This window comes from Musa acuminata, chromosome BXJ2-7 (genome assembly GCF_036884655.1).
Source record: "Musa acuminata AAA Group cultivar baxijiao chromosome BXJ2-7, Cavendish_Baxijiao_AAA, whole genome shotgun sequence".
NCBI lineage: Eukaryota > Viridiplantae > Streptophyta > Magnoliopsida > Zingiberales > Musaceae > Musa > Musa acuminata.
In genome coordinates, this window is record NC_088344.1 from 12,123,657 (window position 1) to 12,140,728 (window position 17,072).

General features: G+C 39.7%; 3 protein-coding genes and 1 long non-coding RNA gene across 5 annotated transcripts; 1 reads left to right on the forward strand and 3 right to left on the reverse strand.

Annotated features, from left to right (window-relative positions):
• Positions 1–6,041: 6,041 nt before the first annotated feature.
• LOC135617265 (E3 ubiquitin-protein ligase EL5-like) lies at positions 6,042–7,042 on the reverse strand. Its single transcript, XM_065117308.1, has one exon. It carries the CDS (start codon positions 7,011–7,013, stop codon positions 6,210–6,212), a length of 804 nt encoding a protein of 267 aa, XP_064973380.1. The 5' UTR covers positions 7,014–7,042; the 3' UTR covers positions 6,042–6,209.
• A 703-nt stretch (positions 7,043–7,745) lies between these two features.
• Positions 7,746–9,027, reverse strand: LOC135617266 (uncharacterized). Its single transcript, XM_065117309.1, has 2 exons — positions 8,351–9,027; positions 7,746–8,258 (listed from the first exon to the last, which is right to left on the reverse strand). The coding sequence occupies exons 1-2, from the start codon at positions 8,961–8,963 to the stop codon at positions 8,179–8,181; spliced, it is 693 nt and encodes a 230-aa protein (XP_064973381.1). The 5' UTR covers positions 8,964–9,027; the 3' UTR covers positions 7,746–8,178.
• A 590-nt stretch (positions 9,028–9,617) lies between these two features.
• Positions 9,618–14,072, forward strand: LOC108953429 (uncharacterized). Its single transcript, XR_010488663.1, has 4 exons — positions 9,618–10,320; positions 12,240–12,359; positions 12,460–12,563; positions 13,661–14,072. It is a non-coding gene; the product is annotated as an uncharacterized LOC108953429 (long non-coding RNA).
• On the reverse strand, positions 12,667–14,726 carry LOC135617267 (protein TIFY 3-like). Of its 2 annotated transcripts, none has more exons than XM_065117311.1 (5): positions 14,586–14,726; positions 14,271–14,382; positions 13,926–14,166; positions 13,765–13,822; positions 12,667–12,947 (listed from the first exon to the last, which is right to left on the reverse strand). In XM_065117311.1, exons 1-5 carry the CDS (start codon positions 14,621–14,623, stop codon positions 12,866–12,868), a joined length of 531 nt encoding a protein of 176 aa, XP_064973383.1. In that variant the 5' UTR covers positions 14,624–14,726; the 3' UTR covers positions 12,667–12,865. The 2 variants fall into 2 exon arrangements, with proteins under 2 accessions (XP_064973383.1, XP_064973382.1); XM_065117310.1 differs by having other exon boundaries at positions 13,926–14,169.
• Positions 14,727–17,072: the final 2,346 nt, after the last annotated feature.

The following is a 17,072-nucleotide window of genomic DNA, read 5'->3' on the forward strand; positions in this document are numbered from 1 at the left end:
TGGCCGAGACTAGTTATTACGCATCGAACGACTACTACAAATGGAGCATCGCAGCATTAAGATACGTTGATATAATTTATTATTGTTAAATTTAATTACTTATGTTATTTATAAATTTTAATATTATTTTAGATGTTTATGTGATTATTAAATACATGAGCATGAAAGAAAATTATGAAATGATATTTATTTTTATATAGAAGGTGTGATTTATGTTTTATCATAATTATAATTATTATATGAGTTTTTTTATACTGATTAATATTTAATAATTATTATGATTAGTAAATAATTATGTGATGAGATAAAATGATATTGTTTTGGATATCTTTATAGTTTAAGGTTATATATCTAAAGATAGCAAGATTATTCTATAAGGATGATATTAGTCCTCTATAAATAATTTTGAGTGAATACTAGATATGTTAATATTTTACCAAATATAAATGATATTAATAGTTAATTATATTTTGAAAACTCATTAATATTATTTTATATTTTATAGTAGTACTTCCTTTCATGCATTTTTATACTTCTAGTATCCATATAGTTTCTAGATTAATTAATTATAAATGGATTCAGTATACACAATTTACATTAGGGGTGTTAGACCTTGATCGTATTAATTGAAAAGATCACAAGCATAATTATTGAAGGTTCTATAGAATAAATAATTAAGATAAATGATTGAAAAGGTCTAAATTGCTCGATTTTATGATAATTACTAATAATATTTAAACTTCATTATAGTCTATAATTGACATACTAAAATATTTAATGATTAATTTAAATTTACTGATAAGTCATTAGCTAATATCTTAATGAAATAACTGATTAAAATTCAATATGATGGTATTCGAGGAATGCAAGATTATATCCTCAATATGACTAATAAAGTTATAAGGCTAAAAAATATTGGGTATGAATATAGTTGAGTCATTTCTTATATAATTTATTTAATTTTATTTTTCTTAGTTAGGCTAATTTAAAATTTACTATGATAAAATTAAATATAGGTAAAACTTAAATGAGTTGACTAGTGTATGTGTTTAGGAGAAATTAAGATTAAAATAGGAAATGCTGATAATAATGTAGGTAATATACAAGGAGTGGGTAACAATAAAAGAAAATTAAAACATAAATCACCTAAGTTTATAAATATTATATAAACTCATAAAAGAAAAATGTTTATAGTAAAGTTCTACTTCTATGGTAAAAAAAGTCATGTGAAGGATATAAGGTTTTGGTTTTATATATATATATATATATATATATATATATATATATATATATATATATATATATATATAAGTTTAACCTTTATATGTTTCAAATTAAATGTTACATAATTTTTTTATAATACTTAACGAATTAATTCTTACACTTCAACTTATGTTACTAATAATAAGAATTCATTTTAATATAAAACTAAAGAGTAAGAAATATTCATCATTATAAGAAATAATCTTAAAACGAAAGCAATAGTACGAGGTATTTAATGCCTACGCCTAGAAATAATTCATTTGATTAATCTTAAGATGCATGCTATGTTTCTATAATTTTAAAATTTAATTTTTATCTAAAATTATTAGGATATTATATTCATTTTAGTAGTTGTAAACTTAATTTATTTATGATTCAATACAAGTTAATTTTTAAATTCTATATGATAGTTTATATAGAATTAATAATATTATTAAGTTTATAATGATCATGTAATCAAATATTAAAATAAAATATAGTTTTATAAACTTCTCGAGATTATATATACATATAATTGTGGGTCACTCCATATTTCTTGTTTTAGTGGAGAGAGACATTTCATCATATTTATAAATAATCTATTGAGATATGATTATATATCTCTAATATACTATTGATACTTTTAGGTATACATTAATTAAGTTGAGAAATAATTAGATAGAAATATTAAAATTATCATATATGATTGGGGTGATGAAACCAATTGATAGTGTTTATGATTTAATATGTGTTTAAATGATGCAGAACTAGTTTCGATCAGGGAGAGATAATTAAAGCAGGAAAAATCAAATTGGGCCAGAGAGAAATATGTCAGAAGATTGGACGGAAGAATCAAATTGGGCCGGAGAGAAATATGTCAGAAGATTGGACGTTAAGTAGAAAGATCGGTCGACGTGTCGGCAAAAAGCTTCGGGCCATGGGTTCTGGCATCGGGCCAAGAAGAACGAAAATTGTACTAAGGAAATCGGAGTTGCGGAGGTCAACTGGCCAATTGGGTAATAAGCCACAAGAGAGGACGATGCGTCGAAGAATCGGATGAAGCACCGATGAACCAATGACATGCCGGATAACATGATTCAAGCTTTGTAATAATTGTCTAGATTAAAGTAGGTTTTATTTGTGCAGGATTAAATACAATAGTGATCAAGGCATAAAGCAAAACGAAGTCCCGGAGTCAAGAACGAGATTTCATTGGGAGTTCGAGAGTTCGTTGGAACTCACCAAGAAGATCGTCATGAAGTCCAGGAGCTTACTAGGACTCCGCTAGAATATTACCGAGAGATCATCGAAAGTTCACTAGAAGATTGTCGGAAGATCGCTGGAAGCTCCTCAGAAGAAACCTAGACTAATCGGATCAGATTTGCTTAGTGTATGCCTTAAATTTCGTAGTTAGCACATAATTAGGATTAAAATTGAGCCAACTTAATTAGGGGTCAGTTGGGCCTATGTATGGACTGTGTTAGGCAAAATGAAGGGCCCAAATAGTGACCCAACAAGTAGAATCGTCGTGGCACAATCTTCAAGACTATGTCAGATGGTGGTACTGCTCAGACTCAGTCTCCAAGATTGTCAGGCAGTGGCATCGCCAGTCTAGGTGATGGTACCGCCCAAATATAGTCTCCCAAGTAGTGGTACTACTAGACTAGGCGGTGATACCACCCAATGTCAGTGCTACAGGTAGTGGTACCACTAGGACTCGGAAAACCCAAGATGAGACCTTTTAAGGCTCCAAGTTTGAATCAACTTAAGGCCTATAAATACCCCTCTAGAAATGATTGAACCACTATAAAATGATTTACATTTCTGTTCTTGCTATTTTCTCTTATTGCAAATTGTTTTACTTGCTTTAATTCCATTTCACTTATGAATATGATTTCAAAGTTAACATCTCTCTGAAATGATTTTTGTCGAAATCAGTTTTAATCGAATGAAAGTTTTCAAACCGACGACTTTTATCCGCTGTACTAATTCACCCCCCTCCCTCCTCCCCCTCTTAGTGCTGACTCATTCCTAACAATTAGTATCAGAGCTAGGTTATTCTTATTTAGTTTAACACCCAAGAAAAATGGCTCTTTTTGGATTTCAAGAGAGTTTTCAATCATTTGTCTCCCTATATTCAATAGGATGAACTATACTTATTGGAAAACTCGAATGAGAGTTTTCTTGTTTACTATGGATTTAAACTTATAGAATATCATTGAAAACGTATTTCAAAAGTCTTCTACTCGAATGAATGAATGGAATGCTTTGGAGAAGAAAACTTTTTCTTTAAATGCTAGAGCTATGAATACTCTATTTTACACCTTAGACAAAAATAAATTCAATCGAATTTTTATGTACGAAACGATTTTCGATATTTGGCACACTATTGAAATCACACATGAAGGCACTAGTAAAGTTAAAGATTCGGAAATCAATTTTTTGATACATGATTTTGAACTATTTCGAATGAAGTCATGCGAAACTATTGTTGACATATACACTCGTTTTACGGATATCGTCAATGGTTTAAAAGCTCTTGACAAATATTTTTCGAATCTTAAACTAGTTAATAAAGTTTTAATGACGATCATTCAAGAGGCTAAGAATTTGAATAATTTTCCTCTGAAGAACTTATCGGGTCTTTAATGACCTATGAAATGAGTTGTATGGCACAAAATGAACATGAGAACAACCTTCCAAAGAATAGGAAGGATTTGACATTTCGAACAATAGAATACCACTTGAGTGATGACTCAAGTAATGATGATAATGACCTTGAACTCCTCGTATTAAAGCTTAAAAATTTCTTAAAACAAGAATCAAAGAACAAAAATGAACTTAAAAGGAATGCAACTACTTGCTATGAACGCAAGAAGAAGAAAGCACTTTGGGACGAAACGAATACCTCAGAAGATTAGAAGCAAACCGATAAAGACGAAGTGGCAAACTTCGCTTTGATGACTCTCAACAACAAGGTAACCAGAATCCCTTTACTTTATTTCAAAATTACATGATGCTTTTCATGAGTTATTATTTTAGAAATAAAAATAAAAAAAGGGATCATGTTAGTGTTGAATCTTGGAATTTGATGATGAAATCAATTGGTAAATTATTTGACCTAATCTATATGTTGAGATAAGTGTGCAGGATTAACTATGATAGCAGTAAGGCGTAAAGCAGATGATGGGCTAGAGTCGAAGATTCTGATAATGTACCGGGAGCTTACCGAGAGCTCAACTGAAGATCGCCGAGAGTTTGTCAAAGGATTGTCAAGAGTTCGGAAGATCGTCGAGAAGTTCATCAGAAGATTGCCAAGAGTTCATCAGGAGTTCGCCGAAAATGCACTAGAAGACTCGCCAAGAAGTTCGCTAGAGGATCGCCGAGAGAAAAATCGACATACTACACTAATTGCTTGCCTTAATCGTAGTTAGAATATTAAATTGAGTTAGGATTGGGAGGTGATCCCACTAACTCAATTAGGGGCCAATTGGGGCTGATTTGGGTTGGATTGAACAACTCATTCAGCATCTGAAATCACGGCCGACGGTGACACTGCCTAGGACTCGGTCTCTCAAGTGTTCTGGACGATGGTATCATTGATAGTTAATGCTGTCGACTGATGGTACCGCTAGAGCTCGGTCTCCGAACTTTGTCAGGCGGTCGTATCGCCCAGACATGGTACCGTCCAAACTGAGTGATGGTACCACCCAATATTAGTCTACAGGTGGTAGTATTGTCCAATAATGACAGTGGTACCATCAGTATCCCGAAATCCGAAGAAGTGATACTTTTTTGCTCCAATTCAAAAGTTATTATGACCTATAAATACTTGACCATTTTCTACGTGAAAGAGTAACAAAAGTGCAATCGATAATGTGAAAAATTCTAAGTGCTTAAGGTATTAAAAATTATTGTAAAAGTGAGAAATGTTCTCCTCTTTTTCGCTTTGTAACCATTCAAGAAATAGGAGCAGATTGCAAAAAGGTGTTAGAGAAAAAATATTTAGGTGGAGAGCAAAACTGATTTTTTTTTGTTTTTTGGATTGAGCCAATCAAACATGATTTGATGATGAATCACATCGCGATAGATAGATGCAAATAAGTGAACTGTTTCGTAACATCAGAAAATAAGTAATATTTAATAAAACACCCTTAAAAGTAAGAGAAAGAAAATAAAGAGGAAGATGTTGAGAACATTCATATCCGTGAGATTTAGAGAGATGTCCCGAAAAGATAACCTCATATTTCTAAGGATAAGGATTAAAAAAATCAAATTACATTTATTAGGTGTAGCTCATAATTTAGAAGTTTAAATTTTTGGGTTTAATTCATGTGATATAATATCTGTTAACCCAACTCATGATTGTAAGATTTCTGACATTTTTTTTCTTATTTTAAATATGAATAGTTATGATTTCTCAAACCTTGTATAATATATATTTTTATTTATAAAAAGATAAACTCAAGCTAAAAATGATGAATCTTTATCTTAATCAGATTAATCTGGACTAAAGATTATTTTATTCAAATATTATTACAAGGAAATCATGTAATGATGATTTGTTTATCATGTATGATTTCACTTTAGTTCCCAATCCATTTTTCGTCTCCCATCACATTTGCTATGCTTAATAATTAATATATTTATTTTTTATTTTTTATAAAAAATAAGTGACGAAGGTAAAATTTCAACGTAAGATCGATTTTATGATTAATTATTAAATTAGTTTTTATTTAGGATATCTTTTACTGTTTATTTTGAGTATTAGTATTTATAGTGAGCAAAATAAGAGAGACTTCACAATCGATTTATCAGTGTTTTCGATGCACGTACCAATAATTACAAACGATATACTCATTTGGATCGACAAATGAGAATGAATCTAAGCGACTAATTTGTGAATTATTATTCACCACCTCAATAGAATAAAGAAATCAACTTTATACAGCTCGGAACTTGATGCATCAATGCTTCCCACTCGATCCCTCCCTCGTCGCTTCTGTGTCGCCTCCTTCGCTGAGGCTATGTGACGCACCGGCAGCCCGTCTCCCCTGGCTCCACAGCCTCATCAGCGACCTAAACCTCGCTGGAACAGGCGATGTCGCCTCTTCCGTGGTCAGCCTACTCGTCGGCGGGAACGCCTCCGCTACCCTACGCGGTATCTCAATCACAAGTGCTCCTGAAGAGCTCGAAGAACTCTCCAGCGAGCCATCTCTGTTTTCTACTGTAGCAGTTGTTACAGAATCCCCTGCATTCATCTGAGCATGAACGGTCGGTAACCCTGACACGGGCTCGGCATTTGGGTTGATGCCGACGGGCCTTCGGCAAAGGGGGCAAGTGGAGTGAGAGCAAAACCACATGTCGATGCAATCGAGGTGGAAACCGTGGCCGCACTTAGGGAGCAGCCGAGCCACTTCACCGTCGGTCAACTGGGAGAGGCAGACGGCGCACTCGATCCCCTGCTTGAAGTCCGCCGCCCGGTAAACGGTGACGGGCAGCGACCGAAGCATGGCGGCTTCAAGGCCACGACCCGGGACGGGGAGGGGGCCGAGGTCGGCGGCGGCGAAGTCAAAGCGAGACCGAGAGCGGGTGCGGAGGGCGGAGCGCAAGCGCCGCTTGGCGTATAGATAGAAGAAGAAGGCTAGGACGACCACCATAAAGAAGAATATGATGGCCGCCACCACAATCTCGCTGCTTATCTTCACGCCAGCGTTATCGCCGCCGCCCCCGCCCCCTCCGCCTCCCATCGATTGATCGGCTGTGGACATTCTACCCTCCTCTTGCAGTTCGTCGAGAAAGAAGCAACAACGTATAAATACTTGCTTAAAGAGAAGGAAGTTTTAGACGTGTGGGAAGCTGCGACTGAGCGAGGAGGCATAACACTCAACTCAAGGTGGTGGATGAGTGCAAGACGGAGGAAGATGAGCAACCGAGAGCGAGAGAATTCAACGTTGATGGGCTGCGGTCTACTGCGAAGGCGGACCGTGGTTTTGGTCGCACCCAAAGCAGAATGCAATAGCTGCCACAGCTTGGTCTTGGTAGGATTAGGAGTTAATGCCTTCAGCGCCCAAAAAATTTGACCCGGTAAACGCATTCACGCGATCCGGACCGTCGAATCGGTAATCTCCTCTTCGCATCTTATGCTGATGACGACGTCCTTCTTGGGTCTCTTTCTGCGTGTGAGGACGACGCCGCCAGCCCGGTTTGGTGATGGCGAGCAGACTCCTGTCAACCAAGTTGATGGACTTGAGTTGATCCCTAAAAACTCTTCCACTTGTGAAGGTCAAGTCCAAGTTTCGCCTAATAATTCTCTTCTTTGGCTTGTCGTTTTATTTCTCTCTTCTTCCTCCTCGTGATCATCTTGTCCATTTGGTAACTTAAATGTCACACTGATATAGTGTTCGGTCCAAGATATGAAAGATTTGTCATATCATATTTGATTTGGAGAATGCTGAAGCGATGGATGGATTGATCTAACTGAGTCTTGATTCATAAGTTGTGAGATGTCATCAATTAAGCAGCAGCAGAGCAAATAATATGTAAGTGTATACTCTAAAGGATGAGACAAACTGGGTGAGAAGGCAAACTGCAAAAATGGTACCAGAAAAACTATTGCTTCCCATTGAATTCACCAAGTTGACTTGCTGCTCTTGGATCATCTCTCTTGGTGACAGGCTGTATGCAATGATTCCGTCCATGGGTGCAAGCTTATTTTCTTCCTATTTACTATCCATGTAATGGTGCTGATGACACTAGAAAAAAGAGAAAAGAAACAAGAAGAAAAGGAGTGGGCTGATGAACCGACGACATCAAACAGTAACAGTTCGCAGTAAGTGTCAAATAGTGGATGATGACGTAGAATGGATGTGAGAGATGACTCGAATAGATCTGCCGCTTCTTCTCTCGGAAGGGTTCGCATGCATGAGATCGCTGTCAGTTGCTTTGCTTGAGAGAGCACGCCACAGCCTGCGCCCAGTGCCGCAGTCTCGCCTTCACATGCTGCGGATTGTCTCCTGTTCAGCACCCAAACCACCCTAGTTGTCATCAACATTTCCGTTCTATATGTGTTAGATCGATAGGTTGACATGGTGTTGTAGATCAGCACCTGGGTTGAATATCTTCCAGGCCTCGGACGAGCCGGAACGCGTCTGCTCATCGGGGCTGCGGGGGCTCAGAGGGCCGCACAAGGTTGACGGAGACGAGGTGGAGGTAGGGGTCGAGGCAGGGCTCGGCGAGGACCACAGCTTGGGGTCAGAGACCTGACGGTTTACGGCGAAGTAGAGGTCGAGTGCGGGGAGGGTGTGGCGGAGGTCATGGCCGCCTTCCTCCTCGCTGAACCCGAACCCGAGTTCTATGCATCCCCTCAGCTCATCAAGGTCCTCATCGGTCAGGCTCTTCACTCTTCCGCTCAGCCTCCTCTCGCCGTCATCGCCGGGCTCCTTCTCGACGGCCTTCTCCTCATCGTTTCCCGCCTCCATCATCATGTGCCTCCTGTGAAGTGTCTGCCTTCTCCGCTTCTCCCACTTGGCCTCCCTCGTTGTCTCTCTCATCGACAGCTGCTTCGAGAGCAACCTCTTCTTGCTGCCTCCCATGGCGGCACTACCGTCATTCCACGTCAAGGGAGGATCGTCGATCACCACCGCCTGTTCGTCCTCCTTCCCCTCGCTTTCCGAGGACTTCGACATCAGACAATGCTGCAGCATCTCTTCGCCCTTCATCACTTCTTTCACTCTCAACGCCTGCGCTCCTCCTCCTCCAGCGGATTCTCGTGAAGAGCATCAAGCACCGGCCGGTCGACGACGGCGGCCGCTGCGAGCGGAGGACGAGGAGGGCAGGGGGGGAGGGAGGGGAAACAAGGCTCCCTGGATGGAAATGAAGCGGGAACAAATGCGAAGGAGCTGCATTCGCTTATGTCTGGGGAGGTGGCATGGATTCGGGCGGCTTACCATGTATATTGGGAAGGTGTGGCGTTATCCTTCACTCCTCCGAGCTGCAATGCCCACCGCTCCTTCCTCTTCTCCACAACCATTTCTAGTTCACACAACCCGTCTTCCATACTTAGCGTAGCGGGAAGCTGGTTTACTGTTCCATCTTGCGCAGGATGATCCCGATCCCTTACAGAAACGCGAACAAAGCAATTTTAGCTTGTCGCATCAAAACTTGTCATCGTTGGCGTCTGACTCTGCCTCCGTCATCGGATTAAGCCGATTGACTTGATGACGTGTTAAAATCCAAGCAACTCACTGAGTGGCGGCTGAGTCCAAGACAATCTCTCTCTCTCTCTATCTCTCTCTATCTCTCTGTGTAATCATAAGATTCCTCCTTCCTTGAACCACTACGTTTAGAATTTTCCGGATGTCCCGGCTGGCGCAACTCGGAGGTGGGTAGGGATCGGCTGTGAAGATATAGGCAGGGTGACGGCTTTTTCCCATCGCACTGGCCGAGTGGGGACCACAGAATTCGCATATTTTGCCTTGGTTGGAACATCTGATCCTCATGTTCGAGAACGTTTTAAGAGCTTAGAGTTGTTTCGTGTCACGACTTGAAAGATGGCTGATGCAGGCGGAGTTGGAGAACATCAACAAGGCACCGACCTGGTCCCACTTCTCTCGTCTCCTCGATGTTCGCCACGTCGAGCTGTTGCGCTCATCGAGGGGTTAAACCCGAGCTCCACTGGTTCGCCGTTCGAACGACCAGAAAAATGGCAGTTGCTTCCGCCGCCACTATGGCCGTCGCATCGCAGCCTACGTCCCTCTTCGTCCTCCGCCACTCGGCTACCGCCTCCCGGATCTTTCCCCCCACTGCGCGCTTCTTCCGCCCCTCGAACCCCGGGCCGCCTCATTTCCTATCACCTTCCTTCCCTTGATCGACGGAAATCACTGAGTCGCCGCCGCCGCTGATTCCGAGGCACAGGATGTCGAGGTAGATGTACAAGACGACGAAGCAGGAGGAGTCGAGGGGCCCCATCACGGCTCGGGTGCTGGCGAAGGCGACGACGACCGCTCCGAGGAGGCGAGGAGGGAGGGGTCGACAAGGAGAAGAAGTTGACGCCGGTTTTCGCGGCCCTCGTTGGTGGTAACCCCTGACCCTACCTCTGTGCCTTCTTTCCCTTAAGCTTCGTTTGGATCGTGTACTTGTCGATGTGAATCTTTGTTGCTTAAAGCACATAAATTGGATGCGCAAATGCTGTAGGTAATTTGACCTTTTAAGATATTTAATGTGTAATTCTTTCACAATCCAACAAGTAATGCAGAGAGATGCTTGTAATTGGAGCTTGACGTATCTTGTTCCATGTACATTCTATTATCGGTTTGATAAGCTCTTCCCTTTTCCAGTAAATTTAGTGTTTATGATCTCTCAATTCGAATTAAACTAAAAAAATTAGCTTGTTTGTAGGTGTGTTGCCCTTCTTTCAAAACAAAGACAAACAAAAACCCTTATACTGAAAGCCCTATTTAATTTTACTATATAAGTTAATGTTTTGCAACATGAAAAATCTGTATGAAGCTTCAAGTTATATTAGTTGCATCTCATTTCCAGAAGAAGACAGTCGAAGGTCTTAGGAAGAGATGATGTACATTTTTGACTTCATTATAACATGTACAAATCAATATGCGATATATTTATATTTGATTTGCTTTTATATGCTAACTTGCAGTTAGCATATTTTTCTAAAAGAAAAACAGTATATCATTGGTTTGTAATCATTCTAAGATATAATTTGAAAATAGAGCCTTTGTCATCTTTTAGAAAAGGAATGTCTGATATGCTGCTTTTGCCTATTGACAAGGACACAGTATCTACAGTGTTACATGTATCATGTACCATGTTGCGCTTGTTAATGGCACCTACATCGTGCTATTATCCGATTCGGACAACTCAATTTACGCCTGCCTTGTGACACACAGTCTTTAGTTGCTGCGTATCTGCTCATTGGAATAGTATGAAGATGGTACTTTAACTATAGTTTAGGACAGTTTAATAATTGGTCGAAGCTAAAACAATTTAGTACCTTCTTACCTCATAACGTATGCCATATCAATCTATTTCATGTGATTATCCTTCAAAGAACTTTAATTAGTGAATATGAAGTCAATATATTATGACTGGGAGAATTATAACCAGGCAATTCAGAACATAAGGTCTCTTTAACTAATAGATGGTTATGTTCCATCTTATATTGTAATGTATTTGTTCAAGTTCTACCTTGAGGGAAGAAAATATTGGAGATTGGGCCGCAAGAGAAGGAGTTTTTCACCAACTAATTTCTGTATCAATCAGGTGGTCTTATTTTCTTCTCTTAAATTTGTAAATTTGACTTGAGAAATAGAGATTGCGGGTTCTATTTTGTTCTTACCCTGTTTAATTGATTTTGGGAGTAAGACGATTGGCCTAGTCAAGTTCCGATTAATTTTTTTTTAAATGCTTTTTACAATTTGTCAAACTAAACATGAGCCTATTATTAAATATCTTAAAACCTGCTGAGTGTGTATATCTATATGTCAACATTCAATTGGGTTGGACTCGATTGGTCAATAAGCAGTTCCATTGTATGGATCCTGTTCTTGGCCTCGCTTAGACATCTGATCCATTTGACCTGGGAACTTTAGAATTGGTGGCACTAGCTACTGTAATGGGTGAAACATCTTGGACTGCTTAAAATTTTTGTCATGGTTGTAGATCTGGCTGATTTATTCTAAGGTTATGAATCTTGGATAAGTATGACTTCTTCTTTGCAGTTTCATTCCCTTGATCAATTGTTTTTGTAGTACATTCGAACTGAAAGGAGTGGATTTACAATTCTGTTCTTTGATGGTCTAGCATAAGATGCTTTACAATGGAATGATGAACCCTTCCGCACATATAATATTCTGATTACTCTATGGTGTTGTGTTTTATATGCATTGTGAACCTGTTTTTCGTTAATACATGTATAGTTTGCTTTCGAATTGGGAATTCAAACTAATTTGTTGTCTTGGTTGCCAACGTCAAAGTTGGTGGAATCGTGCGATATGTCAAAAGTGGAAGTCAGAAGTCATTAGCTGCCTTTCTACCGTATTATGTGTATGCATGACTTCCGGCAATAGCAGCTTTTGCATCATCTACGAGACTTGGTACAGCAAAACCATTGCTGACAACGTTTCAGCTTGATGTCTTCTTCGTACACTCTAATTGTTCTCATGCTGTTGTTTTCCTAATTGCCTTGTCTCGTAGGTGTATCTGCCACCCTCCGTGCGGTGATCGGTGGCTAAATCCTCCGTGTCTGATACCTACTACCACCGGACTCTGTGACTGGCCCCTGTTGTTACGAAATATCTGTAAGTGTTCGCCACTCTTTTTACATCACTTGCAGTTTGCTATTAGATCACAAGGACAGTAAGCGGAAATTAATGTCTAAAGTTGTGTATCAAACATCGATACTGCATGCCACACAGCACTTCAACATTAGTAATAATTGCATGTTCATGAATGCAAGAGGTTCATCATAGGACAGTAAAATGATGCAGTGAGAGACATCAGTTAAGGTGACCTAACACAAAGTTCATGATTCAACTACGAGTGGCAGCATAGCAGCTTTTCCTAAACAAGTTTCTTATGGCAGTGACGAACTGCAAGCTGATTAGGTGAGTTGAGGCCTCTCCTCCGAGGCTACTTCCATGTCCGAGGACTTTTCTGCAGCATAGGGGGCCCTATTTGCCAGCCTGCACAAAGTAGTCATTGGGAAGATGATTTAGAGGTTTGACAGGCATAATATATAAAGGAAATGCCAAATTTTGTAGAATGGAAAGATCTCCTGTGAAAGGGCCCCATTTGGGACCCTTTCTGCCTCCGGTCATCATACGAGGAGGCGAGGCTGGTAAACCAGCAAGGGGCATTCGCACGGTTGCATCACCCGTGTGCGCGTCACATCGATAACGTTGGAAATGTCGACCTGCTACCTAACTCATGTTCCCCAAATCCCCAATTATAATTGAAACGGGCATAATCTAATTTTAGGGTTTCCTTTTATCCTGTGAAATATTCTGTGGATAGTGTCCTAGTCATGGTATCCACACATCAAGGGGCTTCAAGATTTTTCAGCACCAAGAATGTAGTATTTATCTCCAGGGTGATGTTATGTCCACAAAATAATAATAATAATAATAATAATAATTAAGGGACTTGGTATTTGGAATATCAAGATTAAATATCTGAAATAATAATAATAATTTTCAGATGCACATATCTTAATGGTGTCATGACAAGATTATTTATGAGTTATTCTCTAGGGTTCATTGTAGCGGATTATTAAAGAATTAACCTAGATGTGACTTGAAGACATGAAAGGAATGTAATCAGGTGTGATTCTATGTTTATAGATTGCTGATAACTATGCAGTATACTGCCTAAATCAAGCCAACTGATATGGATTTAGATTGAAGTTTACGTGATCGGACACGAATCAACAGGATTATTTCCTGACAAAAGTAGAGAGAACATGGAAAGAAGAACAAGTTGACGGTGGAGCAGGAAGCTCACCTGTCCCGGCGTTTCTCCAGGAAACGCTGAAGCGAGTGCCTTCTTGCCATGGGCAGTTCTGCAAGCGAGCAAGAAGAGGAGTCACTAATAATCTCTGATCTGTGAGCTAATGGTGGAGAAAAAGGAACCACTAGAACCAAGGAAGAGGGGGGAGTTCCGACCATCTTGCAGCTTGCACAGAGCGTCGCTGGCGGTAGGCATCAGCTGCGGCTGGGGCTGCCCGCCGGCAGTGGAGCTTTGCAGTGACAGAGACCTCGTGAGCACCGGCCCGAGCGCCGCGGCGGCCGCGGCAGCGCTGGGGCCGACAATTGCGGGGGCTTTCTCGGCGGCAGCAGGAGTCCGGTCGCCAGATACCTTCGTAGCCCCAGCAACGGCGGCGGCGATGAGCATGATCGCCTGGGCCTGCTTCAGTGTCGACCCAAAAGCTTCAGCTGGAGTGGCGAGTCCAAAGCGTGCAGTGTGGGGAGATGTTCCAACAAAACGGATCTAGATCCGGAGTCAGATACCTTTTCCGGCGGGATCGCGTTGTAGACTCTGACCTTTCCGGCGTAGAAGATGGTGAACGGCGACGCAGCAGCCGGTGGGTACGCCGTTGTCATCGTCAACCCCCTCAACAATCTCCCACATAGCAACACAACAACCCAAAGCAAAAGAGAAATATTTATACATGGAATCAGATGGAGAGAAGAGCGGTAGCAACTACAATCGAGCATATTCTCGACAACAAGAACATCCATCGCCAACAGCAAGAAGATTTCAGACAGAATCCGAGACGTGGAAGCCGTGAGATCATTGCAAGTTAGAAGCAGAGCAACCGGTACCTGTTAGCGGGGTGCGTCTTCACATCCTTCCTCTCCATCACGTCTTGTTCTTGATTCCTCACGGCTCGCTATCTTCCTCAGGTCATAGGAGAGGGCAGCGTCACGGGACTAGTGCGCCTTAAATCAAACCCGTTCCTGTGCTCGCACGCCCACGTTCCTTCCGTCCTGGCTCTGAACGTCAAGGAAACGCAACGTACGAGAGAGAGAGAGAGAGAGAGAGAGAGAGAGAGATGCTAATATTGGAAGGAAGGAAAATGAAAAGAAAAGGTAAAATAGTGGTCCCATTTCTTGGACGACGACTTTTTAGTTTTGTCACGTGGAGGATTCGATTTAAACTATTCCTTTTTTAACTCGTGGCAAACACTCGATTCCTTCTCTTTGATGTATGCCTCTGCACGCAACTTTTGCACTCAGCGTCCTCTGTTTGTCCGCTGTTTCTGATTCCTCTGGATCGAAGCGTTGGAGAGGTAGAAGAAAGTTATCCCCCGATAGATGGATGTTATAAGCATGGCTCAGTAAACGAAACGTAGTCTCTTCATGGACTAATATAAGGTCAGATTTTGATATAAGCTGCTGATATTTAAAAAAAAAGTGTACATTTTGATGTTAAATGTTATATATCTTTATATATATATATATATATATATATATATATATATATATATATATATATATATATATATATATTCTTTATTCGTTGATGTCTGAATTTTTGTTTTGGTTTCGACTTTTCTCTTCCTCTTCAACAAAAAAGAAAAATTATAAATCTTATTTTACTATTTGTTTATTATTTTATTTTTTATCGTATTGGTATGTATTGTTAAAATTATATTTTATTTGATTGGTACAAAGAGAAAAAAGAGACTCGGTTTTTATCGCTCTCACAAGATAATAACATCTCTCTTTCTCTCTCTCTCTCTCTCTCTCTCTCTCTCTCTCTCTCTCTCCCTCTCTCTCTTTACATCTTCCACTCTTGTTTGTCAGAAAGCGGTGCAATGCTTAGCTTCATCACCGGGCTTTATGAAGCAGCTGGACGACATGTCCATCTGTTCTCTCTCTATCAGTAATCATGGCGACTTCAAATGTTGCATGCGTTTGTCATGGCCAATGGCGCGACCGACATGCTTCTGAGGGGAGTCCAAAAAAAAACAACAACAAGGACGATTATGAGTTAGAACGCATCATGTAGGGTAGCCGGTCCTATCAAGGCTATTTGATCTACTTAATTTTCTCGTTTGACATTTATGCTGAATCTATTTTGGTGACTCCAATCATGATCATTTAAAACAATGTATCACGGCATCGAAGTTTATTTTTTTATTTTTTTTCTTTCTCGTAAAGGTAAATTTTTTTTGAATTTTCTAATTAGATTTTCTTTTCTTGATATATTCATATATTTTACTATTGTTTGAACAATATATATAATAATCAATAATATCTGAAGTACTATATATATAATAATCTCAATGATCTTGAAGATGCTAACTAGCTTAGTTGGTAAAAAATTCCGATAGAATATTACAAGAACATGTGCTTAAATCTCGTCCTTATCGTTTGAAAAAAAAAATCAATCATTTAAAAAAGTTTCTTAAGATTTTGCTAACGAAAAAAAAAAGACAAATCGTTGTTTGTGGATTTATTTAGGAACACCATGGCTGGTCCACCATCCCTTTCCAGGAGCAGGTCCTGCAAGGAGCAATTCCTGGGTTTCAATCCTTACCTTGGGTTTCTTGTGGGTTGGGTAGACCTGGAAAGGAGGAGGAGGAGGAGCGCATGACGGAGGGGCTTTTAGGGCATGTGAACTCCATGGCTTTCTGCATTGTTTGGCCGAGGGGGTCCCACCCATGTTCTTGTCATCGAGCACCTATCTCGAGTGAAGCCTTTGGAAATGGAGTCTTCCTCCTGTTGCTTAGTGGCTTGTCAGGCAGCCTGCGGTTGGAAGCATTGTACCTCAGTCCGGTGATCATCCCACCTAACTTGTCCGATGATGATTCAACGAGCTCCTCCTGTGCTCTGTAGCTCACGAATCGAAGCACTCTCCCAAAATTACGCCTGCCATTAGCTCAATCAACTTTTACAGGGAATCATCACCAGAAGTACTGATTTAATTTGTCTAAATAAATTAACTCATCATCTTTTATTTTTCTTTTTTTAAAATAAATTTCTCGAGAAAAAAAAAAAGAACTCTTATTGTATAAGTTGATGGAGTGTTTTTTTTTTTTTTTTTTTGCATTTTTAGAACATTGTAAAATAGTTGTATAAAGCATTTCTCTTCTTGATATTATTCTATCAATATAAAGTTAAGTGGGAAATCTAAAATTAAATGAAGATACCAATAGGTTATTTGTTTTTTCTCTAATATGAAGTTGATTGGTTGTTCCTTTTTTTCCATTGTTAATTATGTAAAATAGTTGCATAGATATTATCCTATCAATATATGAATAGATGACTGAATGACCTATTCACCTAATGATAATAATAATGATA